This window comes from Symphalangus syndactylus, chromosome 8, assembly GCF_028878055.3.
Source record: "Symphalangus syndactylus isolate Jambi chromosome 8, NHGRI_mSymSyn1-v2.1_pri, whole genome shotgun sequence".
NCBI lineage: Eukaryota > Metazoa > Chordata > Mammalia > Primates > Hylobatidae > Symphalangus > Symphalangus syndactylus.
This window is the reverse complement of record NC_072430.2, coordinates 39619220-39644938: the sequence shown is the minus strand read 5'-3', so window position 1 is coordinate 39644938 and position 25719 is coordinate 39619220. Positions and strand designations below refer to the sequence as shown.

The following is a 25719-nucleotide window of genomic DNA, read 5'->3' as shown; positions in this document are numbered from 1 at the left end:
CTGGCCCAAGGTACCTACATCTTCCCAACAAAAAGTGAATTCTAGTAGAACAGCAAAAAGCCATCAATCTCCATGAATCTATCCTGGCAGAGAGCTGGAGCATTCTGTAGAGACCATGTAGCCTTGTCCCTCTGTGGAAACTGAGGGTGGAGCAGCATGGTGGATCCACCGTCATAGCAGATGGCAATGGCGTGTGAGGTGCCAGGCACCAGGGGTATTTTGAAACAAGGTGACCTTTCTCCCCTCTAACCATGTAGAATAAGGTGGGCCCTATTTCTGAGTAGCATTCCTAGCCAGGGGCTTTGGGATGGCATCATGTGAGTTGAAAGCAGGAATGGCAAACATGGTCCAAGTGCCATGACTCTCCTACCCCAGGGGCAGTGCTGCAAACCGTCTGGCCCTCCTCCCCCAAGGCCTGCAGGTAACCCAGGTTCTTCCTCACTTGGTCTGCTGTGCAACCACGGGGGCCTGAGCCACAGCAGCTGGCAGGATGGCGTAGCAGTGATGAATCTAAGTACTTCAGCAGCTCTGGGCTCACCTCCCAGCTCACCATAGCTACAGTGACCTTGGGAGGATCACCAACCCTCTCTCACCCTCATTTCCCTATGAGTGAAGTGAAGATAACCACATGCGTGGCTATGTGTGTGGTTGAGTCTAGTGAGAAAATGCACACCATGCACTAAGTCCCACCTAGATCTGGCTCAGAGTAAACACTCAATAAATGTCCCCCCCATGAGCTGGAGCAAGACCCCTTCTCACCACTGATGCCCCTTCCAAGGCACCTGAGTGTCTGGACTCCAAGAAGGTGTTCCTGGAAAGACTGCATGTGGGCTGGGAGAGGGGGGTCCAGGGAGATTGTGATCGGTGGGAGGGGAGGGTCTGAGAAGACTGCAATGGATGGGGAGATATTTGGGGAGACTGTGGTAGGTGAGAGGGGAGGATCCAGGGAGACTGATGGGTGGAAGGGAGACCTGGGAGACTGTGATGGGTGAGGGGAGGTGTCCAGGGAGCCTGAGATGGGTGGGGGTGTCCTAGGAGACTGTGACTGGTGGGACAGATCCAAGGAGACTGTGACCATGACCGTTGGGGGGTCCAGGGAGACTGCAATTGGTGGGGGGATCTGGGGAGACTGTGATGGGTGAGAGGGAACAGGGAGCCCTAGGAGACTGTGATGGGTGGGGAAGGTGTCCAGGAGGACTGCGGGGGGTGGGGGTCTGGGGAGATGGTGATGGGCGGGGGGTCTGGGGAGATGGTGATGGGCGGGGGTATGGGGAGATGGTGATGGGCGGGGGTATGGGGAGACTGTGATGGGTGGGGAAGGTGTCCAGGAGGACTGCGGGGAGTGGGGGTCTGGGGAGACTGTGATGGGCGGGGGTATGGGGAGACTGTGATGGGCGGGGGTATGGGGAGACTGTGATGGTAGGTGGAGTCTAGGGAGACTGTGATGGGTGGGGGAGGTGTCCAAGAGGACTGCGGGGGGTGGGGGGTCTGGGGAGATGGTGATGGGTGGGGGGTCTGGGGAGATGGTGATGGGTGGGGGGTCTGGGGAGATGGTGATGGGTGGGGCGTCTGGGGAGACTGTGATGGGTGGGGGTGGGGGAAGACTGATGGGTTGGGGTCTGGGGAGACTCTGATGGTTGTGGGGGTCTGAGGAGACTGTGATGGGTTGGGGGAGCCCAGGAGACTGACGGTAGGAGGAGGCCCAGGGGTCTGTGTGCAGTGGGCTCTGGGGAGCTCGTAGGCTGACCTCACTGCGGCTGCCTCCTTCCCTGTAGGAGCAAGCTCCTGTGGCTACATAGCCTGCTGTCCTTCTTCTACTTCATCACCAACTTCATGTTCATGGCTCATCACTGCCTGGGGTTTGCACCCAGGAATAGCCAAAAGGTAAGTAGCCTACAAAGCTGCTTCCCACTGGGAGCTGGGGCCCCTCCCCACTGGGCCGACCACTCCCAACCCTCAGAGAAGCCCTCAGAGGGTCCAGGGAGACTGTGATAGATGGGAGGGGGCGGTTTCACCTGAGCAGGGGCCAAGCTTCCTCCCTTCAGCCCTAGTAACAATCACCTGGCCCCACCTCTCACCCTCCTCCACCCTCTCACCCCCTCACCCTCCTCCACCCTCTCACCCCTAATGAAACTTTCAGACTAGTTGGTAAATAGCTGCTTCCCAGGTACCTCCTATCCCTGCCCCTCTGCTGCCCTGCCCCTCCCCAGGCACTCTTGGACTTCCCACCATCCGAAAACTAAAGGATTAACAAGGCCCAGTGGACCAGTGGGGGCCTCCATGCTAAGTGGTCAGGGCCCTGCTGAACTGCTGCTACTTGGTGTACCTGGCCCTGCCCACTCCTGCTAGGCCCATGCCTTGCCCTTCTGCAATCTCTCTGAGGTCAGAGACCCCCGTGTATCCCCACCGTCTCAGTTTGGGTGACCCCATCCAAGCAGACCCTGAGACTTGGAATGAGTAGCACTTGTTTATGGGTGGTGATCCCAGGAAAGGCCAGTAAGGGAGTGAGGATGCAAAGGCAACCAAAAAAAGGGAGCATGGAGGGGCAACTTACCACTGTGGGCAACTGGAGCTTCATGACCTGGGAACTCTGGGAGCTGGTGTAGAACACATGCCCCAGAATTTTCCTGGAGGTGAGCAATCGTGGGTATTTTCCACCAGCTCCCTGTCCACCATTCATTGAGGATTGCACTTAGGGGCTTTAACTCCTCCACTACTTGCCCTGCACAAAAGCTGAACATGCCCCAAGGCTGGGAAAGAGCAGTCGCAGTATTTGAAGCAAGCCGCAGGCGTTGGTGTGCAGAGATGACTGACAGGGGGCCATGGGCAGGCACTAGCAGTGCCACCCATCTGGACCAGCACCCATGCTCTGGTGGGGATGGGCAAGAGTGAGGAGCATCCCTAGTTCCCGTCCTCAGCCTTTCAAAGGTTCAGTGTGTGGAATCAGCTCCTTCCAGGCCATCCATTCAAAACGACTGATTCACTTGAACCCACCCCAGAGTGCAAATCCACATTCCCTGAAAAGTGAACCCAAATGCTTCAGCCTGCCAGGCATGGAGGCTTGGCCACCCTTGACCAGTCTAGTGTCTGCTACTTCAGCTTTCCTTATTGTCACCAGAAGCCTCTTTCAAGACCCCTGATTCTTGCAGCACAATTTACCAGATTGTCGTCTTAAAGGTAGTGACCCAGGAAGGTATTTCCCATTCACAGAATAAAATGTGAAGTTGGGGGAAGCTTCCCTATCCTCTCCCGAGTCTTGTTTACTTCCCAACTCCCCTGCCCAGTCTCACGTGAGGGATTTCCCTAGCGATGTGAGGCTTTACGCTGGAATAGTGGAAACTACAGGGAGAGCAGAAATCACTGTGGGGTCGCACAGGCAGCTCTTTCCCATCATGGAGCTCTGATCCTCCACCCCAGCCTGATGGCAGCTTTCCAGCCCTTCCTCCCTTCACCACAGCGGTCCGGGGCAGGGCACCCACAGCTGGGCACAGAGGAGAACAGAAGCACAATTGACCAACCTCAGAGCTGCCTGGCTCAGCTGGGACACTGTGGGCTAAGGCAGCTGGCACTTCCTTGGCCCACAGTGTCCCAGCTTGGCTTTGACTTTCTTGGCTCTCTCAGCAAGGAGGCACTGGCATCAGCAGCCTGCTGTGACCAGAAGGCCTGCTCCCAGGAGACTCTGGGCCACCAAAAGACTCAGGTATCTGGAATTCCTATGCAAGCACAGTCTTCTTTCTCCATTTTTTTTTATTCCCACCCAGGTCACAAGGACACTAATGATCACCTATGTGCCCAAGGACATTGAAGACCCAGAACTCATCATTAAGCATTTTCAGTAAGTGGGTTGGGGTGGGCCGAGGTGTGGATTGCTTCCTCCCTGTAACCCTGCCTGGGTCCTCAAGTGGGTAGTGAGTTGGTGCAGGATGGTGGGACTGGGACACCCTGGGGTGGCTCTCCCTGGACTCAGCTCAGGATCCGCTTTTTAGAATGGGGAGGGCCGCTGGAGCTGGAGCAGGGCGTCTGAAGTCAGGGACTTCCCACGTGGCATGGCTGTGATATGGGTGATGGGAATTTTCCTTTCTCCTGTCGCTCCAACTACTGAGCACAGGCAACCTTGGATCACAGCTATTTAGAGCAGATCATCTGGAGACATCCTTTGTGACCCCAAGTTCCTAGCCCCAAGGACACTGTTCACTGAGCTAATTATCTCTTTGTGAACAGCTCTCTCCTGGGTTCCCCAGTGGGTGGAGCTCCGCCCTTTTGCCCTGTTCTGAGTTGTGTAGGAAGGATTTGGCAGCTCTCAGATCGCGAAGGTTCAAACCCTGAGGTTCAGCTTTAGGAGCAGAGATGAAGTCTCCCATCCAGGAACACCAGGCAGCTGAGCCACTCAGCCCTGAGGGCCGACATGCTGGGCAGGGGTAGGGGCAGCACGTCCCCAACCCCACAGGCCAACTCAGCACCCATGTTTGTGGCTGCAGCGAGGCCTATCCAGGCAGTGTCGTGACAAGAGTCCACTTCTGCTACGACGTCAGGAACCTGATTGACTTGGACGATCAGAGGTGAGGCTGCAGCGGGGCCTTTTGGGGCCCGGGGTGGGGGTAAAAGGGGAGGATGGGGCTCTGCTGGCCCCTGACCTGCAGGTCCTTCTCCCGTTGCCCACTGCTGGCAGGCGCCATGCCATGCGGGGCCGGCTCTTCTACACAGCCAAGGCCAAGAAGACTGGGAAGGTGATGATCAGGATCCACCCCTGTGCCCGCCTGTGCTTCTGCAAGTGCTGGACCTGCTTCAAGGAGGTAACTGGCTTGAGCATTGGGAGCACAGCAAGGGAGCAGTGGGGTCCTGGGGCTCTAGGCTGTGCACCTTTGCCCTCACTATTGGGCCCCAGGCCTCACTCAGGTCTGCTCTAGTACTCCCCACCCAGCTCCTTCCTCCCCATCCACCATGTCCTGCCTCCCTGTTGAGATGGGAGCCTTTCTGGAGGCCACCTTCAGAACAATCCAGGGAAGCTTGCTGTTGTCTCCTTTCTGGTCTTGGATGGGAGAATGAGAGAGAAGGACCAGAGAAAACACAGCAGGCTACACGAGGCTGCCAGGCCTCAGGCTCCCAAAGAGATAGGACAGAAACATTTGAAGACAACAGCTTGTCTTATCACCTGACCACTGTGGCTCAAAGAGGGCGTCAAGACTCAGACACCTGCTTCAGGACCACGCCGAACTTCTGCCAGCCCAGAGATTCACCCTCTCTCGTGGAAATGTGGCAAACACATTCTCTCACCTCTCTGGGGTCCACCCCAAGCCTGAAAGCCCCCGAGTACCCCTCGTTATGCCTCACTTTCCCCAGATCTAAGGGCAGGGGTGAATGGCAGTCATCACCTCTTCTTGTTCTAGAGGTGGGACTTTGGAGGCCAGCCAGGGTCCTGGGCTCCTTGAGGTGCTTCAAGGCCACCACAATCCAGGGAGGCTTGAGTGGGGAGGAACCTCGTGACCAGGGATGCCTTCCTGGGGCTCTGGCCCCAGCCTTGAAGGCTGCCTGCCACCCCAGGTGGATGCAGAGCAGTATTACAGCGAGCTAGAGGAGCAGCTAACAGACGAGTTCAACGCCGAGCTCAACCGCGTGCCGCTCAAGCGCCTGGACCTGATCTTTGTCACCTTCCAGGACTCCAGGATGGCCAAGCGGTGAGCACCGGGCAGGCGCCCCACCCAGCCCCAAGCATACCCCTGCTTCTCGGCACTCTCATCCCTCTCTGCCTCCAGTTTCCCCTTCTGCCTCCCCTGGGCCCTCCATGCTCCTCACAGGCAGCTGCCATCTGGCTCTCCAGCGCATGAGATGGCCATACCTGCTTCCCCCAGCTGCTGGAGCCCAGCCAGTCTCGAGGGGTGCCCAAGCCGGGGCTCCTCACTCCCTGTCCTTGCTTTAGCACAAAGGTGGTCAGAGAAGGCTTTGACCTCATGGTCCCTCTTCTGCCCTTGACAAGAATGACATCCCTTTTCTCTTTTTTTCTTTTTTCTTTTCTTTCTTTCTTTTTTTTTTTTTTTTTGAGACAGAGTCTCGCTCTGTCACCCAGGCTTGAGTGCAGTGGCACAATCTCAGCTCACTACAACCTCTGCCTCCCAGGTTCAAGCAATTCTCCTGCCTCAGCCTCCCAAGTAGCTGGGATTACAGGCGCCTGCCACCATGCCTAGCTAATGTTTGTATTTTGAGTAGAGACGGGGTTTCACCATGTTGGCCAGGCTGGTCTCGAACTCCTGACCTCAGGTGATCTGCCCACCTCGGTCTCCCAAAGTACTGGGATTACGGGTGTGAGCCACTGCGCCCAGCCGACACACACGTCACTCCCTCCTCACCATAAGAGAGCGTCAGGATAGAGCAGCTCTGTTTGCCCTTCTCCTGCTGCAGGCCTCCCCTAATTCATAGCTCTACAGTCCCCTCTCTTTTCTGCCCCAGCCTCTGGCAGCCCATGCATTGACAAGGAGTGAATTCAGTCCACTCTGGAATGTTCCAGAAGGATTCTTAGGACTGTGCCAAAGTCCTAAAGGAGCTCCAGAATTTATCTCTTAAGAACTGTGGGGGGCAGGGGAGCTCTTATTTCTGGGGGAGGCTGATCCTGTACAGCACATTGTTCCCACCTCCCCCAACCCTACAAAGGAACAGAAGAACTACCTAGATTTTGCTCACAAACAATGGTACACAATTTTGCAAGTTCCTTACACTCTCAACTTTTTATCTGGCAAATTTGGTTACTGATATCTGTCCTGTTCACCTCCCGGAGGGTTGACAAGTGATATGCCTTCTATTCAGTTTCTGTGTTGTTTAAAGCAATACACCTACCTAAGGTAATATTGTTCATCCTTTGAGAGATCGTCATTTGGTAGAGAGGATCTGAGGCTTAATTACAGCAGAATATGAGATGAGCTAGCAAGCCAGAGGTGGGGGCTCCAGCACCTGCTCCTCTTTGATCACATCTCTAGGCACCTCAATTTAGTCATCTGTGCAATGGAAATGATACTGGTCATCAACTGGCACAGTATCAAGCACACAGAAAGAACTCAATAATTAGTAGCTATTGATATCAAGATGAGGCTAAAAGTAGTACGTCCCTTATCAAACCTCAAAGAAAATGTGTCTATATGCTGTCACTGCTGTTAAGGGGAAAGGCAGAAACAGAACCAAATGGTACCCCTACCCTTCCTGGACAGTCAAGGCACCCTCAAATGTCCTTTTCTCCAGATACTGGGCCTTAGAAACTGTCCGCCTCTAAGGTCCTGAAGACATATCCAAGGCTTCAATAATCCCCAGGAAGGGGATGGGCCCCCATCTGTAGGACCACCATAGTGGCCCTGAGCACCTGGCATGAGACCCTCCTAAGCCCATCCCCCCACTCCCAGACCCACGTTTCTTCCTCTTCTCCCCTCTCTGCAGCGTCCGTAAGGATTACAAATATGTCCAGTGTGGTGTGCAACCCCAGCAGTCCTCAGTGACCACCATCGTCAAATCCTATTACTGGAGGGTCACTATGGCCCCACACCCCAAAGACATTATTTGGTAAGCCTCCTCCATCCCTCCCCTCTCCTCTGAGCTCCTCTGAGACTGAAGAAGGCAGCAGGACAGGGCCTTCTCTCCCCATGTCATTGCCCAACAGAGACTCCAAGGGGACTAAGTTCCATGCTCTCCTAAGCACCACAACCTGTGTGTATGCCCAGATTCATTCCCACAAGTGTGGGAGGCATCCAACCCTTAGCAAAAAGGTTTTTCCTGCAGAGGGAACTCAGGTCCATTTTCTTTTTTTGGCTATATGCTCCGGATCCTTTATAAACGGTGTGACCGGGGACGGTCCAGGGGCCTGTTGCATGCAGGTCTGGGCCCAGGAGGCTGGATTAGACCAGGGCAGCCTGGGTCCACAGCTGGCCTGCAGCAAACAGCACGTGGGCTCTAAGAACTGATGTCTCTAAATGTGCCTCCTTCTTCCATTCTTCCCCAGGAAACACCTGTCTGTCCGCCGCTTCTTTTGGTGGGCCCGCTTTATCGCAATCAACACCTTCCTCTTCTTCCTCTTCTTCTTCCTCACCACGCCTGCCATCATCATGAACACTATCGACATGTACAACGTCACCCGCCCCATCGAGAAGCTGCAGGTGCCTCCTCTGCTCAGGCCAGGCCTGGGGGCCCCAGGGGGATCAAGGAAGAATTCAGGCGAGGATGGGATGGGGGGGCCCCCTGGGATGGGGCTGTGGAGCCCATACAGTGCGAACATTGTGGAGGTGGCCCTGGTGCAAATGGCGGGGTAGGGCTTGCTTTGTTCTAAAGGGATGAAGGTGGGTGACTGCCAGTCTTAGGGACCAGGGCTAGAGCAGGAAGGGAGAGTGGGGAGTCCACGGGCAGGTCCTGGGGTGAGTTGGAGGGGGTGTCGTCCTGTCAACATGGGCTCAGAGGTCTTCATGAACGGGGTCATCCCAGGCCAGCTTGGGGTTCAGAGGGCGTGGCAAGTGTGAGTGGCTCTGGTCTCCGCAAGTTGTCCAGGGCAGCAGGCTCCTGGTTTGTGTAGTAGGGTTGAGGGTGAGGAAGAGTGAGGTAAGTCCCAGCGCAGCCCTCTCAGAGAAGTGGGAACTCCAGATCTGCCTCCACCTCCCTCATCTCCAGACACCTGCACTCCAGGTTGGGAGCCCTCAGCACTGGAGGAACCATCTCTGAAGTTAGGGGATGCCTCCTGCTGATGGTGCAGGTCAGACGGATCCTAGCCCGTTTCCAAATTCTTTAGCCTCAAGACTGTTACTAGGAGCCTAGAAGGTCTCTTCTTCCATATTCTCCCCATCCTCATTTCCAACAACACGCATGTGCACGCGCACATACACACACTCACACAAAGTCAACACATGTGCATGCACACACGCACACCTGCACACACTCACAGAGTCAACAGACGTGTGCATGCACACACACATACAGTCAACACGTGTGCATGCACACACGCACACACGCACACAAGTCAAGCCACACCACTTCTGCTGCTGATTTTTGTTCCCCTTTGTCAACTTTGTAATAGGCCCCAGACCCCACGCATCCTGGGAGGGCCACAGCTCTCCCTGGGGACTTCTCCATCCTCCCCTCCTCCCCCGCTCACATGTCATCACAGCAAAGGCAATTTGCTGGGGTTGCACTCCCGGCTAGCTCTGGCCTTAGGAGGAAGTCACTCAGGAAAGCTCAGGCTGCCCCTCCAGTGACCTCAGCATAGAAGGCCCAGCCCCTTGGGGACTCCACTTGACCTTGGGTGTCAGCATCTGCCTGGCCAGGAAAGCCAGTGAGAAGGGCCAGGCCCCTTGCAGCCTCCAGGAGAGCAAGCCAGCCCTGGGAGTGAGTGGGAGGAGAAGAGGCAAGGGGAAGGGGATGCTCACATTGACGTCTCTCCTGCTGTCCTCCCCTCTCCCCCTGCAGAGTCCAATTGTGACCCAGTTCTTCCCCTCTGTGATGCTCTGGGGCTTCACAGTGATACTGCCTCTGATTGTCTACTTCTCCGCCTTCCTCGAGGCCCACTGGACCAGGTGACCTGGGGGCCTCCTCTCCTAGCCCTGTGGTTTCTCCAACCTCTTCCCCTGCCCTGGCTTCCCCGCCAGCCTGGCACTTGGGCCTCCCCTCTAGCCTAAGAAGGAGAATTGATAAGGGATGGTTTTGATACCTGAAACCATCCCCAAAGGCCAACAGGTGTTCTGTCTTTGGAAGGAGGGTGTGGGTTGTCTCTGGGCCCCTGGGTTGCTGAGATAGAGCCACTGTCTAAGAGTGTGGGGCCAAAACCAAGCCCTCCTTGGGCTTCTCCCTCAGCCCCCAGCCATATCCTGAAGGCATGGAGCTGTAGGCATGAGCTAGGCAGTCCCAGGCATTCCATGCAGAAGGCACAGGAGGAAAGACTTATATGGGAATGTCAATAGAATGCTGTGGCCATACAGAGGGGCCCACAAACTCACTATGACTATCATCACATATGGCCCACACCATGCCAACCTTTTACCTAATCAGGAGCTTTCCCATTTGTTAGCCTTGATGGTTCTATGGTGGCTGCTCACTGGGTAGAAAGTATTTGCCATACCCTGGGCAGGTGGCAGTACTTTGGCTTGAAAGCTGCGTGCATCTCAAAAGTTATTTTCCACACCAAAAGTTCCTACTATTCCACCAGGCAGCAGCCAAAAGGTTTGTCCTAACAGAAATCCTTCCTGGCCTTTTCCTCTGGCCAAGAACAAGGCTTATATTGATGACTGAAACTCTGCAGGGATTTTGAGTATTCTTGGTAATGTCTCTTTAACACAGAGACATCAACTATATGGCACATCTGTGCCTTCCCATCCCTTCCCGTGCCCAGCACAGACATCACTAGTGGATCATGCTGTTCTTTCCTGCTGCTCCCAGATGCAGCACAGCTCACAGTGGTGTATGGAGATGGCATCGGTATGCATGATTAAACCAATTTCCCAGCCCAGACCTCTATTCTGCATATGTCTGTATTAGCCAGTTTTCACACTGCTGATAAAGACATACCAGAGACTAGACAATTTATAAAAGAAAGAGGTTTCACTGGACTCTGTATTAGTCCATTTGCATTCTGCTGATAAAGACATACTCAAGACTGGGTAATTAATATAGGAAAAAGGGTTTATTGGACTTACAGTTCCATGTGGCTGGGGAAGACTCACAATCATGGTGGCAGGCAAGGAGGAGCAAGTCACATGTTACATGGATGGCAGCAGGCAAAGAGAGTTTGTGCAGGGAAACTCCCCCTTATAATACCATCAGATCTCATGAGACTTATTTGCTGTCATGAGAACGGCATGGGAAAGATCCACCCTCCATAATTCAATCATCTCCCACTGGGTCCCACCCACAACACGTGGGAATTATGAGAGCTACAAGATGAGATTTGGGTGGGGACACAGAGCCAAACCATATCAGTGTCTCTCTTCCTCTCTATTACATAGTTAGGCCTTTGGTTCTTATTAGGCCATGTCCATTGATGAATATCTCTCTGTTTCCTTCTAGATCAAGTCAGAATCTGGTCATGGTGCACAAGTGCTACATCTTTCTGGTGTTCATGGTGGTCATTCTGCCCTCTATGGGACTGACCAGGTACCTCACTTCCAATTATCCCTCCCCTCTTAGCCAGGCTCTCTTAGAGTTACGACCTCCTCTTTCAGATACTGTAGACCTGCCGGTGGTTGCTGCAAACTCACTCCTCAAAGACAGCCCCGTGCCTGTCAGGGGTGTGGCATGAGCCAGGCTTCCTGCAAACACTAACGGTCAGCCATGAGTTCGGCCTGCATAGAGCTTATCATCTGGCTGGGGACACAAGGCGTGCTTACCAGTTGCCTGACAGCCCCACATGGGAACAACACAGACAGCCAAAAAGCAGTAGAAATTCAGAAGAGGGAGAGAGTACTGTGAGAGAAATGAGTGAATATTGTTAGAGAAATGTTTGCTTACAGTTTTGCAAACTGGCCCAGGTTTGCTGGAGGAGGTGGCCTTGAGCTGAAAGGTCAAAGGGCTGGGGGCCAGGACAGCCCAGCACTAAGAAGGAAGAGGGGAAGTGTGGACTGGCCAGCTGGAATAAAGCAAGGGTCTTTCTTTGGAGATTGGGCAAGGGAGGATGGTTGAACCCTCAGCCTTACCTCATAGGTTTGCTAACTAACAGACCTGCCTTGTTTTTGCTTCTAGTTTGGATGTCTTTCTCCGCTGGCTCTTTGACATCTACTATCTAGAGCAGGCATCCATCAGGTTCCAGTGAGTACTCCCACGTGTCCACCAGGGCTGCTGTGTGTGCACACTGGAGTGGGTATTGGGTATATGTGCTCTTCCCTGAGTCCAGCACCTGAATTTGCTCACAGAAGTGTAGATAAATGCTTGTGAACACCCTCACTGGGCAGACTCGTTACCTTTCCTGTGCTGGGATCCCTTTGGTAAACTAGTTAAGCCCAGGGACCCCTTCTCAGAATGATATCTTTGAAATAATTGTGTATTCACAGGAAGTTGCCCCAAAACTGTATGAGGGGTGGGTGTTCCATGAGCCCTTTATCCAGTTTCCCCCAATGGAAACATTGTGCATAACTGTAGTGCAATATCAAAACCAGGAAATTGACACTGGTCCAATCCACAGAGCTTATTCTGATTCTGCCAGTTTTACATGTACTCTGAATGATGTCTTTATGTGCACAAAATACATGGATTACAAAGAAAACAAATTATACTGAATTATAGTTATCAAGATATTTTAAAAATCAAATTTTTGACATAGTCTTTATGAACACATCAATAACAAGATATTGCTTTTTTTTTTTTTTTTTTTGAGACCAAGTCTCATTCTGTCACCCAGGCTGGAGTGCAGTGGCACAATCTCGGCTCACTACAACCTCTGCCTCCCAGGTTCAAGTGATTCTCCCACCTCAGCCTGCCGAGTAGCTGGGATTACAGGCACATGCCACCATGCCCAGCTAATTTTTGTATTTTTAGTAGAGGTGGGGTTTCACCATGTTGGCCAGGCTGGTCTCGAACTCCTGGCCTCAAGTGATCTGCCCACCTCGGCCTCCTAAAATGCTGGGATTACAGGCTTGAGACACCATGCCCAACCAATATGGCATTTTTTATATAAGCAAGCTAAAGTTACATTTTACTGTCTTAAAAACATCAGTATGAAAACTGATATTACTTATTGGAATAAGAACATTAAACTAGAGGAGATCGTTGACAAAGCAACATGCAGACCATGTGGGACATTCTGCCAATTTCAATTTTTTTAAAACAAAAAAGTGGTAACAAGTGTTGAGAATCCCAGTTTTCAAAGATATGTTGCAAATGACATGCAAACTTCCATAACTTGCTCTATAAGGCAAGGACCAGAATCCTTCAAGGTATTTTTTAGTAGAGATGGGGTTTCACCATGTTAGCTGGGCTGGTCTCAAACTCCTGACCTCAGGTGATCTCCTCACCTCGGCCTCCCAAAGTGCTGGGATTACAGGTGTGAGCCACCATGCCCTGCCATATTGCCCACATTCTTAACGCAAGAAAATGCTAAATTTCAGTGAGAGATTAGTGAAAATAAAGATGTTATTTTTTTCCCATCCTAGTTTACAGACCCCCCAGAAACCCACTCATGAATTCTCCAGAGTCTTTGGACCTGGCTCAGACACCCTTGCTTTGGATCAAGCCAATGCATGTATCCCCTAACACACCCATGGTTTATGTGGTCCCTGCCCCTCCCTGCTCAGGGGACTACTTGTTAACTTAATTGGGTTGGGGACATAAATATTATAGGAGAGAGACAGAGAAAAAGAAAGAGAGGAAATGTTATTCTCCTTGTCTGTATCTCTATCTCCACCCCCACTCCCATTTCCTCTGTTGCTCTCCTCTTTCTCCTCACTTTTAACATCTCTCCCTCTCCCCATGGCTTCTTTTGCCGCCTTCCCTCTCCCTCACTGCCCAGGTGTGTGTTCCTGCCAGACAACGGCGCCTTCTTTGTCAACTACGTGATCACGGCAGCTTTACTTGGCACAGGCATGGAGCTGCTGCGTCTGGGGTCACTTTTCTGCTACAGCACCCGTCTCTTCTTCTCTAGATCGGAGCCAGAGAGAGTCAACATCAGAAAGGTACAGGCTGGCCCTCTGCTGAGCACAGCCCTCAGTTTCCTTTGGGAGGGTGTCAGGGATAGAGCCTGCTAGAAGCACCAAGGGGGTTGAGGGAAGGGACGGTGTGGATGGGTGGTGGTGGGGCATCTTGGTCTACAGGGTTGGAAAGGAGGCTGCCTCCAGGCCTGAGCTGCCAGGAGGCTGATGAGGAGCCACAGAAGTAGTCAAGCCAAGGGGACTGGGCCACTTCAGGGTGACGCCTGCTTTCTGCCGCAGAACCAGGCCATAGACTTCCAGTTTGGGCGCGAGTACGTGTGGATGATGAACGTGTTCAGCGTGGTGATGGCGTACAGCATCACTTGCCCCATCATTGTGCCTTTTGGTGAGTCATCTCCAAGGCATGCCCAAGGGCTGCACACCCGCAGATGGGGAGGAAGAATTGAGCCTCACAACATCTGTCCACCACCTGGAGCATGAGGAGACATGTGGTAGGGAGGTGTCAGGGCCAAGGCCAAGCTGGGGGTACGAGGGAGCTGAGGTTGGATGGCTGCCGACGGGGGATGTTTGTTGAATGAACGCATGAGTGAATGACTCTTCACCAAGCTGAAAGAGTCAGTTCTGGGGGCTCAAGGGAAGCTGCTGGCCCCGGAGGTCAGCACCACGGAGCTTCCCCAACCCATCTTTGGCTCTTGTGACTCTGACAGCCCTGGATCTGGCTTCTCGGGCCTGTGGAGACACTGGAGCCACAAAGGTCCAGACTTGAAGGGGCCACTGAATCAGTTTCCATCTTTGTCCCCCAGGGCTGCTCTACCTGTGCATGAAGCACTTGACGGATCGCTATAACATGTACTACTCCTTCGCACCCACCAAACTGAATGAGCAGATCCACATGGCTGCCGTCTCCCAGGCCATCTTTGCGCCACTCTTGGGTCTGTTCTGGATGCTGTTCTTCTCCATCCTGCGGTTGGGTAGGTACCGAGCCTGCCTGTGTGTAGCTAAAGAGTGAGGAAAAAGCTGGCCCCTACTGCAGGCTCTGGTTCCTGTTCCAGGTTTTTGGCAACCCATAAAGCCAGGCATCTACCACTGGGCGTCGGCGGCTCACGCTTATAACCCCGCCTCCGCCTGCCCCACTGTTCTGTGAGTCCCTTAACACTGACCCTGTTAGAGAAGAAAAGCCCAGGCAGGGCAAGATGCTGCTCACCAGACCTGGCCATACCCAGTGACTTCTCCGGGCCTAAAGGGCCTGCATTAGAGTCTCAGCAGAGCTTCAAGGCTAAGAGGAGGCCCTGGACCAAGACGGTCCCCAGGTGTGGATTTGGGTTTCCAGCGCTCAGGGCAGGAAACCTCATATTCCTTCTTTCTAAGTCTAGATGGACAGGAAATAGAGTATCAGCTATTGGGAGGCTCAGTTCCCATGACATTTCCTCTGGGATCCCATAAGATGCCTGGTTTTTTGTTTTGTTTTTTAATTTTACTTTTTGAATCAGAATCTTGCTCTGTTGTCTAGGCTGAAGTGCAGTGGCGTGATCACAGCTCACTACAGCTTTGATCTCCTGGGCTCAAGCAATTCTGCCGCTTCACCCTCCCCAGTAGCTGGGACTACAGGCGTGAGCCATCATGACTGGCTAATTGTTTTTAATTTTGTAGAGATGAGGTCTCACTATGTTGCCCAGTCTGGTCTTGAATTCCTGGGCTCAAGGGATCCCCCGGCCTAGGCCTCCCAAAGTGCTGGGATTATAAGCGTGAGCTGCCGGCGCCCAGTGGTAGATGCCTGGCTTTATGGGTTGCCAAAAACCTGGAACAGGAACCAGAGCCTGCAGTAGGGGCCAGCTTTTTCCTCACTCTTTAGCTACACACAGCTATTGCTCCTGCCCAGGGGAGCTCAGAGATACCCTCCCAGAAGCAGTCCCTGCAGGCCACAGATTAGAAATCCCTCAGCTTTCTCCTTGTTGGAGGCACCTTCACCCCCCAGCAAACCCCAACCCCACTGCCCTTCCCTCAGGCACCTGACCTTAACCTTCTCAGTGGTGGGAGAAGGGAGATGCGGTATTTTCTTTTCTTTTTTTTTTTTTTTTTTCCTTATTTTTTGTTTTTAGAGACGGAGTCTTGCTGTGTCGCCCAGGCTGGAGTGCAGTGGCCTGATCTCGACCCACTGCAACCTCCGCCTCCCGGGTTCAAGCTATTCTCCTGCCTCAGCCTCCTGAGTAGCTGGGACTACAGGCGCGTGCCACCACCCCCGCTAATTTTTTGTATTTTAGCAGAGACGGGGTCTCACCATGTTGCCCAGGCTGGTCTCAAACTCCTGAGCTCGGGCAATCCAGGGCAGTGTTTTCTTTTCTCTCCCTGCCATGGTGGCATCCATACGGTCTTCTCTCAGTCATTTACGTGGCTTACCCATTTGCCGTCACCCCCAATTGCTTATCCCACTAGCCTTTCCCTGCCACCCCAGAGACTTCATTTTTTTCCATAATGCTTTTTTCCTAAGAATAAAGGACTGCATGTTTATTATCAAAAATAGAAAAAATATAAAGACCAACATGTAAATGACCCATCATCTCACCCAGAACCTGATGTCTTTTGTTCCCAGCCTCCTTTCCAGGCATGCGCTTTGGGGCTTTGGGCAAGGGAACATTGAGAGGGGGCTGTTGGTCTATTGTTACTTTGCAAAACTGCGATAGTCCATATTGTAACAATCAGTCCTGTACCCTGAGGTTTTGTACTGAACACAATGTTCTGAGCAATTTCCTAGGTTGTTAAAAGACTGAATACATAGGTGCCTTTCAGCGGTTGTATGAAAGTCTACCAGTTTTAGTCAGTTCTCCATGATTGGATATTGAGGTTTGCCACTTTTTGCTACTATAAAAACACTGCAGTAAGCATCATTAAGCAGTGATTTTTGGCTGTAAAGCATAATTAAAAAAAATATTTACCTAGTTAGAAAACTGCTGCCGTAAAAAAGGGACAAAATATTCCCAAATGCAATGTAGGTGACTTTTACCTTCTAAATTCCCTCTCTGTGCCATTGGCACAGATAACTGAGCATGCTCACTTCAAAAGGGCTTGCAGGGAAAGGTGTAGGTCAGAGATGGCGTTGGGGGCACTGGCAGAAATAGTCACTCAACGATACTTCCCAGAGACCATGATGTTGGAGGTGACCAGCAGGTCAGGAAGGACACATGTAGTGGGCACTGAAGTGGGTAGTGAAGTCAATTACAACATTTTTTCCATGGACTCCACAGATGCCAAATTCTAAACTGCTCAAACAGAGCAAAGGGATGATGTTATTGTGTCAGACTCCTTGATGCCAGTTGTTATCAGAGGAGGACTGGCAAGGTCAAAGCCCTTGCAGTGGTGCTGTGACGGTCCCTGGGTATCTGCCAGTTGGGGTGGCATCTCAGCTGGCAGACTCCTGCCCATGGCCTTTTCTCCTCCTCGCCAGGTTCTCTCCACGCCATCACCATCTTTTCCCTGTCCACCCTCGTCATTGCCATGATGATTGCCTTTGTTGGCATTTTTCTGGGGAAGCTTCGGATGGTTGCCGACTACGAGGTGAGTTGTCAGCCTGCCCCTCCTCCTGGTTCTCTTGGTCCCTGGGGGGACACAGCTGTAGGATAGTCTCCAGGCCTGGGCTCCCATAGCACCACAGGATGAAAGGGTCTCGCCTTTCTCTCTGACCGTAGAGCATGGAGCCCAGTGTGCATGCGTGCATGCCTTGCACTAGCTTAGGCTCTGGTGCCCATTCAGAAGACAGCTATCGTCTCCTTTTCTGCACTCTGACACCTCCTCCAAACCGCAGGCTGCTGGCCCATCCTTCCTGCGATGTGAGTCCAGTGCAGCCACTGAACTGTGAGCCTCCAAGGACTGGAGGCCAAGAGAGAGGATGGAGCAAAGGAGGTCGGCGGGGGAGTTGATGATGATTCAAAAAGAGGGGGGATTGTCATTTTCTCTCCTTTAAGACCCCAGGCTATTGAACTTGAGGCGGCCATGTTTGGAGGTGGCCCCTGCCCCACATGACTCCTTTGGTTGTTGGCAGTGGGCCCAGCCTAATCATTAGGAGAGGCGAGCCAATCCATGCCCTTTTAGAGCCATGCCAACAACTGTGTGTTCTAGCTCAGCATTTCCCGGAATGGATGTCTATCCTGGGGCACTGGAATGATTTCCAGTGGATCACAACATAATTTTTCATTTTTCATGGTTACGTATTTAACATTAACTTTCTGCTTATGGCAATTGAAACACAGTTTTCTGTTTATAATAGTGAATTGTTTCCTTTTTAAATGAATGTATATAAAGAAAAGAAAGCTGATTTTAAGGACTGACACTCTACTGAGCCTGAGGAGGGACGTGGAGGAGGATCTCTTTGCTTCTGGTGTCTCTGTGTCCAGGGCTCTGGGCACAGGCGCCCACTGCCCTCTCTGCCCAGCCTTCCTTCTCCACGCCTGGCTGGAGCACCACACTAGCGAAGGGTCTCGTGAATGACCCCGCTGACTGTCTAATACAGCAGAATTATGTGATTAGGTTGGCCAGGTGTCCACTCTAGAGAAGGAGAATGGCCAGGAACCTAGGCTGTGTTGGTGTAGGACACTTTCCAAATTAGAAGGGAAGCCACAGGAGGAAAGACGATAGTGCTGAAGTCAAGGCTTCTCCTGGAGTCCAAGCAGGCTCGTCTTTGAACTTCAATTCCAGCTCTGCTTACTTCCCCCAATGATGGCCCTTGGGAATAGAACATTCCAGAAGGGACTCCCTTGCATCCCAGCCCTCTCTCTGTCCCCCTGGGCCTCAGTCTTGCCAGGCTGAAGGTCTGGAAAGACAGAAGATGAGTTGAGTTCGAAGGTGGTGAGAAGCCCAGGTGTGGAGTTGAGGCTCCTCTGGATGAGGGGGGAGGGGCAGAGCAGGCCTCCTGTAACCCACCACCTCTCCCTGCTGCAGCCCGAGGAGGAAGAGATCCAGACGGTGTTTGACATGGAGCCAAGCAGCACCTCCTCCACACCCACCTCCCTCGTGAGTCCTGAGTCCCAGGGACAGGTTGGGAGGGCGGTGCTTGCAGGGGTGGTCTACTCCAGTGGCATCACGGGGGATGCCAGCTTTGCTGCCCACTCTGGGTATGGGGAAGGAGATGGGGGACCCCTGGGCTCCCTCCTCTAACGGAGCAGGACTTGGCCCAGGTCCAAATGCTGCCGTGGCCCTGGATGAAGAGTGAGAAAAAGAGAAGAGCCACCATGTCCTCAGCATTGTCTGGAAGGCACCTAGAGAGGAAGTACTTGGTCAGGGAGGCCGAGACCACAGCGACCTCGGTCATGTAGACGCAGGGTGGCTGCTGAGGATTGGCCTCAGGAGCAAAGGCTGCCCCAAGTCACAGGTGCAGTCAGAGCAACACAGACAGAGCTCCAGGGAACTATTAGAAGTCTGCACTGATGGTAAGGCAGGGACGCCGAAATGAGCGAGCCTGTCTGCGTGCAGAGAGGCTGGCTCAGGGTGCAGGGCCTGCAGTCTGGGTGCTGTCTCTCACACAGTGGCTCGGCCTGAAGGGGAATGGGCACGAGCACCCACCCGCATCCCTGCCACAAATGCAGCTGCAGAGCCACCAATGGACGCACTGAGGTGGGTACTGGGTCAGCCTGTGCCCCAAGGCCAGGGCTCCTGGGAGGAGCTCTGAAGAAGGGTGCCAGGCTGGCACTCGGTGAAAGCATCCTAGAGGAGGGAGCATCGAATCTGACCCCAGGAATGGGCATACGGGGTGCCAGGTGAAGTAGGGTGTGGGGCAAGAGTTTTCAAGGAAGAGGAGCAGTCTGTGCAAAGACCTAGAGACAGACCGGAGCTTGGGGGACTCAAGACAGTTTTCGGCACAGTGGAAACGCGGAGTGGGTGGCAGGACCCTATGGGGGACAAGGCTTTCTTTAGTTGCGGGCAGAGCTGGGTGTGAGTGCACAGTGACAGAATCATAGACAAACCACCAGCCAGTGGACAGAAGTCACCGGAGTGCCAGGTTTGCCTCACTTTGAAAAACCCTACATACAGGCACAGATCATCTCTGAGAGGGGACAGGAGAAGGTGCTTTGGTAATGAAGAGACCACAAGGATTTCAAAGCAAGAAAGTCTCTCTTTTCTTGGGACCCTTCCAAAAGGACCCCTCTTGGAATATTGTTAGCAATTAGTTTTTGAAATCTTCTTATGAGCCTGGCATTTTGCTGTTTTTGCTCTTAATCTTTTGATAAACCCACACAGTAGGGGTTTTCATCCCCAGATGGAGGCTCAGAAGTTCTGTCAATATAGACTCCAGGGCACCAAGCAAGGAAGTGTCAGGACAAAGGTCCAACCAGGTCCATCTGACTCTAAAGCCTATGCTTTTAAAAAACACGACTAGGATTTATTTTTTAAATCTTGCCTTATTACGACAGGGCTATATGGACATTGCGCATCAGTATAGGGGGAAAGGATAAGCAGAAATAAGAAAATAAAAAGTCCATATTCCCACCACCCAGAGATGACCACTGATAGTGTATTTTCTTCCAGATATTTATATACTATGTATCTCTTCCAGATAATTATATATGATTTACATAGTTTTGCTAAAATGAAATAGTACTGCACATACTGTTTTACAACCTTTTTTTGTGGGGGTGGGGGAACAGAATCTTGCTCTGTTGCTCAGGCTGGAGTGAAGTGGCACCATCTTGGCCCACTGCAACCTCCGTCTCCTGGGTTAAAGCAATTCTCCTGTCTCAGCCTCCCGAGTAGCTGGGATTACAGGCACATGCCATCACACTTGGCTAATTTTTGTATTTTTAGTACAGATGGGGTTTTACCATGTTGGCCAGGCTGGTCTCGAACTTCTGACCTCAGCTGATCCACCTGCCTCGGCCTCCCAAAGTGCTGGGATTACAGGCATGAGCCACCATGCTGGGCCTATAACCTGCATTTTTAGTTAACAATCTTTTTCCATATATATAAATTTTTAATCTCTTTGAACACCCAGCCTGTATTCAAATTGCCTTAATTGTTCCAGAAGTCTTTTAGAGCTTGTCCAACCCAATATCAAATCTAGCACGTGTGCCTCAGGTTTTCATGTCCCTTTTATTTTAGCACAGTGCCTTTTAAATGACTTGGAGAGACCAAGCCAGCAGTCCTGCAGAATGTTCCACCTGGATTTTTCTGGCTGTTCATGATGTCTTATGACAGGTTCCAAGATCTCCTGAACACTGGAAGTTAGATCTGATGGCCTGATAGGTGCAAGTTCTACATGGGGCTAGAACACATTACAGGTAGTGCTGCAATTTACACTCAGAGAGATGTAACATCCCGTTAATTCCCATTCATTAATGATGCCATCATGACCTACTAATTAGTGGAATGACAGATGGATTTTTCCATGGTTCAGTTGACATTTTCCCTTTATGACCAAAAGGTCATCTAGATGGTTTACTTTGGTGCCATGCAAATGTCTATATTCTTTTGTAGGAAAACCATTCCTTCAGCCAGGGCTGTTTGGTTTAACTGAAATAAACTCCTATGGGAAAGGTTTCATTCCATTCCCTAATTACCTATTTTCTAAGTAAGGAGATGGTTTAAGAGCCACTTCAGAGGATGACAATTGCTCTTTTTCCTAGTACGTCCTGTGTTTTTCTATCTGCTGCCGTCCCAGGCATTGGGACCATTCCTGGGTGTGACAGGTCATATGACCAAAGTCTCCGCTAGCAGTTCCACATCTTGAGGACAGGCCAACCAGTGACAGACCCCGAGGGGGTTCTGAATGTGCTGCTGAAGCTGTATTAGAAAGTGCACTAGCTCAGGAAAGAGGATCTCTCCAGACCCCAGCTGAGGGGAGCCTCATGTCACCTCCCCTGGATGCAGCTTGACTTGGAACCGAGAGTGAATGGAACATGTTCTAAAGGAGCAGTGGACTAGGAGTGGGGAGTCCTGCCACTAAACCAGCCCTGGGAGCACCTAGATGCTCATTAAATGATCAAGAACAATTAGGCAGGTGGGACAGACAGGACCCAGGCTGCTGGGGAAGAAGGCAGGCTCCAAGGTTTGGAGGAGACAGAGGCGATGGGGGTGGGGCATGAGGGGAAAGGGTGTGCCCAGGGCCTTGCTCCGGATGTGACCTTGCTCCTGTCCCCTGTCTCTATCCCAAGCAGCTATATGTGGCCACCGTGCTGCAAGAACCGGAGTTGAACCTGACCCCCGCCTCCTCCCCAGCCAGGCACACCTATGGCACCATGAACAACCAGCCAGAAGAGGGAGAAGAAGAGAGTGGTCTGAGGGGCTTTGCAAGGGAGCTAGACTCGGCCCAGTTCCAGGAAGGGCTGGAACTGGAGGGCCAGAACCAGTACCACTGACCGGGACCTGAGGCCTCCACTGGTGACTTGTTGAGGGGTCAGGGGAGGGCCTGGCAAGGGGAGGCAGGAGGGTGGCTTGGACCTCCCCACTACCTCCTGCAGACTTTGAGAAGCCCCCAGTGGAGACATCCGCCACCCCAGCCATGGGCCATACAGGGGCCTTGACCTGCTGCCCGGCTGGAACTGGGGGTGCTCGGCAGTGCTGAGGGAGCCTGGGAAGGGATGGAGGATACAGGCAAGCCCATGTCTTGAGAGAGGTGGCTGGAGCCCCGGTACAGAGACTGAACGCTGGGGTCCCTTCCTGGGACCAAGATGGAGAAGGTGTTCCTAAGGGAGGAGGCAGAAAGAGGCTGCCGAAGGCTCTGTGGGGTCATCACCACTCTGCATCAGCTGCCCTTCCAAGGAGCTTCTGCTGCTGCTCCTCCTCCCAGCCCTGGCCCGTTCCTCCCCTGCAGTCTGAGGAGGCAAAGGTACCTGCACGGGGCACATTGACAGGACACGGAGGACCACCTCATCACGGGGTTCCCTGCATGGGGATCTGTAAAGAGAAAGTTTCTGCATCCACCAGAGCAAGAGTCAACTGAAAGCGTAGACCTGAGAAGAGGTAACTCAGCCCCTTCCTGCTCCTCTGCCCTCATCAGATGCCCCCAGGAGCAGCAGGGCAGAGGCCCTTCTTGCTATTCTTACAAGGGTAGCTAGAGTGTGATCACTCCGGGCTCATCAAATGAGATTCGTGTGCATTTTTTAGAAGGAAACCTTGGTTAGTCCTTGCTGGGTAACAAAAGGTGGGGTGAGACAGAAGCCAAATTCATGGAAGGGGGTCTTCTCCCCAAAACTCTGGGTGGTGGGAAACCAGCTATACCTCCCCAAGCCCCAGGGCCTAAAGAGAAGACCCCTAAAGCCAAAGATGTGGCCCTTAAAAGAGTCTCCTGCCTCCTACCCAACTGAGTGCCTGGGCCCCCAGCTTGGCCAAGATGGGCAGTACATTAGGGTAAGAACCCCAGGCTTCAAACTGAAGGACTGACCATCACCTGTGTCCCAAGTAGGACCCTTCCTCCCTTCTCGGGGCTGCCCCTGCACCCTGCCTTGAAGACCACCCAAGCGGCCTCCAGTGTGGGCCTGGTCCAGACACTGCAGATGCTTCAATCGTGATGTCGCCCCAGGCCTGCCAGGGGTAGGGTGGAGGGGAGGGCCACATGCTCCAGGGAGAAGCCCTTTCTGGAGAAGCAAGGCTGCCCTCCCAGGGCTGCCACCACCTGAGACCTGGGGGAGCTGAATTCCGAACAGTGATGGTGAAACTCAGCACCTTGCCATAGTCGGGGGGAACCGGCCTCTGCCTCTGGGATGGGCTTTCATTGGGACCACTGTGCAGCCCAGCCAGGGAGGACATGAGAAGGGCCAGTGGGGGCCTCAGTGAACCAGAACAAGCCAAGCTGAATGGGGTCTGTGTGCTCCAGGGCCCTCTTCAGCCTCCTCCCCCAAAGGTCTGGGTCCCTGCCACCAACCTACTGAAGGCGCGCCCCCGGCTCACCTCTCCTGAGCACCTGCACCAGGCCCCAGGCACATGGCTGCCCTGAACTCAGATCACCTAGGCCTTGTCCCTGCCCCACCTTTGCCCCATCCTAGCCCCAGAAGCTCCAAGCTTCACCGCAGGTGAGAAATTGTGCTCAATGGGCAGAAACTGCTATACCCCCCAGGGCATGGCCCACATTTTGGCATGGGGGTGTCTTTCCAGAGAGCTTGGGTCGGCTGGAGAGAGGCTGTCTTTCCCATTCCTTGTCCAGCTAGGAATAAGGGGGAAATGATCCTAGCCTGGCCCCTACACACCCGGGTCCCACAGGCCCCCTCCCCACTGGAATTTCACCAACCAACAAGGGGAAAGTACACTGTTATAGCATAGTGGTCAGGCCCAGCAAGAGCTTGGCACATGGTGGGGAGGTGGCCAGCTCCAGGCCCTGCCCGACCCCATCATGTGTATTTGGTATATGGGGTGTGGGGGTCACGCCAGAAGCTGGCCTGGGGTCTCTCCTTCACTGGACACAGTTCCCTGGCACCTGTCCCCAGCCCCTGCAGCCCCTGTAGGACTGTGGAAGCCGCATATGGGAAAAGTCCTGGTAGACAATGTAGCAGGATGGCTGGAGGCTTCTCCCTCTGAACCTGGGTCCAGTGTAGCCTGGCTCTGAGAGAAGGTGGTGAGCATGTGGAGAAGGTTCCATAGTCCACTCTTAGGGGAACCAGCAAAGCCTCATGGCAGTTGGCTCCATCTAGACCTCCCATGGTCACTGCAGGGCGGTGGAGCGGGGGACATCATTTAGCCTCCCCCCGCCACCACACCCAGGCCCTCTCAGGCACCTCCTGCCTCAGCCCACACCTGCCTTGCCCATTGCCCCCCTCCCCCCACCTACTGCCACCCCACTCCTCCGCCAGCAACTTCCCAGCCGCCCGCTGCACTCCATCCACCAAATCACCTCCTGACTTAATCCTTTCTGGAAGGAGCTGCCGTTTGGGAACCGGTATTGCCTAGAGCCTCCAGGAGGGGCCCTCCTCGGGCCTCCAGTGGTCCCATGCCCGCCTGCCTGACCCTCCACTGCCCCTGGAAGCAAAGTGCCTATCAGCAGCGTTGCGTCCTCTGGGGCCCCCAGTGGGGGGTAGGGGGTGTGTGGGCTAACCTTGGCCACCACCACTAAAGGAATGTGCCAGAATGCTGAACCTTCTTGTTAATGCTATGACCGTGCCTTGAATAAACAAGTCCTCCCAACCTCTCCTGGCCCCTGCCTCTCTGCCTCTGCATCTGGGCCAGCCTGGCCTTGCTCCACTGTGCAGTGGGGAGAACTTTCTGGTCCTTGAGCTACCCAGGAAGCCAGCAGGGCAGCCCCGAGGGGGAGCAAAAGTCCCTGGTGAGTGCTGCGCCCCATGAGCGGGCCACTGGGCTAGGCTAGTGGCCAGACTTCAAAACACACAGATTTCAGGTGAGGCCCCAGGAAGAGTGGCAGACAGGGCTCAGGTCTGCAAGAGGATGAGGGTGGGGGACTTGGGGGATGGGGGAGGTGGAGGAGAGGTTGGCACGAGGGAAGTGTGCGGGGCAGCCAGGTGGGATAAGAAACACCCGTTAGCAAAGGCTGTTGTAGCTGTGGCAAGGAGACAACAGTTCCCTACCCTGGAGGACACATCTCAGGGTCAGGAGACCGGTTCTCTCCCTTCCTCCAGCAGCTGCATGACCCAGGCTGGTCACCTCATCCAGACAATAGGGCTGGGAGGACATGGGGCAGACTGTTCTGCTTCGTGACTGAGCAGAGCAGATTTGAGGGCAGAAGATGGGAATCTTGTGGGTGTGTTGAGTAAGGGGAGACTTCCTCCCGCAGGGCTCCCTATAGGGACAGAGGATGACAGTCTCAGGGTGGCTGCCTAATGACTCTTTCCTGCATCTCCCTTGCTGGGTCCTCTCTGCAAGCTTCCACGGTCCATCAGTGGCCATTGACTCCAAGTCCACCAAGGTGTGGGCCTGGGTGTGGGATCGAGACCCAGCCACTTTTCCCCTCTCCCCCTCAAAACAATTATTTTCCAAGTCAAGTCAGCCCTTGAAATCTACAAGGGCTGCTTCGCAGGAGAGAAGCCATGACGACTCCCTGACTGGACAGGAGGGTGCTGCTCCCTGCTGCTGCCTCTCATGGTCCCCTCCCAGGGGCCAGCAGCTCCAGGGTCCCCAGATGGCAGGCCTGGGACACTCTGTGGTTCAGCAGACCTTTCAAGGGCCTTTTCTCAGGCAGAGACTGAGAAAGAGA

The 25719-nt window shown here is 53.4% G+C and overlaps 1 protein-coding gene across 15 annotated transcripts in view; it reads left to right on the top strand.

Annotated features, from left to right (window-relative positions):
* TMEM63C (transmembrane protein 63C) overlaps window positions 1-24699 on the top strand; it is an 84472-nt gene extending 59773 nt beyond the window's left edge. For 5 of the 15 annotated variants that reach the window (XM_055288664.2, XM_055288665.2, XM_055288667.2 and 2 more), the window contains 16 exons: window positions 1776-1884; window positions 3762-3835; window positions 4479-4559; window positions 4670-4793; window positions 5542-5675; window positions 7420-7542; window positions 7979-8132; window positions 9430-9536; window positions 11023-11109; window positions 11695-11760; window positions 13457-13619; window positions 13875-13980; window positions 14399-14566; window positions 17038-17147; window positions 18528-18599; window positions 21734-24699. In XM_055288664.2, coding sequence (XP_055144639.1) covers window positions 1776-1884; window positions 3762-3835; window positions 4479-4559; window positions 4670-4793; window positions 5542-5675; window positions 7420-7542; window positions 7979-8132; window positions 9430-9536; window positions 11023-11109; window positions 11695-11760; window positions 13457-13619; window positions 13875-13980; window positions 14399-14566; window positions 17038-17147; window positions 18528-18599; window positions 21734-21937 — 1882 coding nt within the window. In that variant the 3' untranslated portion in view covers window positions 21938-24699. Of the gene's footprint in view, window positions 1-1775; window positions 1885-3761; window positions 3836-4478; window positions 4560-4669; window positions 4794-5541; window positions 5676-7419; window positions 7543-7978; window positions 8133-9429; window positions 9537-11022; window positions 11110-11694; window positions 11761-13456; window positions 13620-13874; window positions 13981-14398; window positions 14567-17037; window positions 17148-18527; window positions 18600-18763; window positions 21628-21733 lie in introns of those variants that run through there. The other 10 variants (XM_055288668.2, XM_063644191.1, XM_063644190.1 and 7 more) reach the window with 7 other exon arrangements.
* Window positions 24700-25719: the final 1020 nt, after the last annotated feature.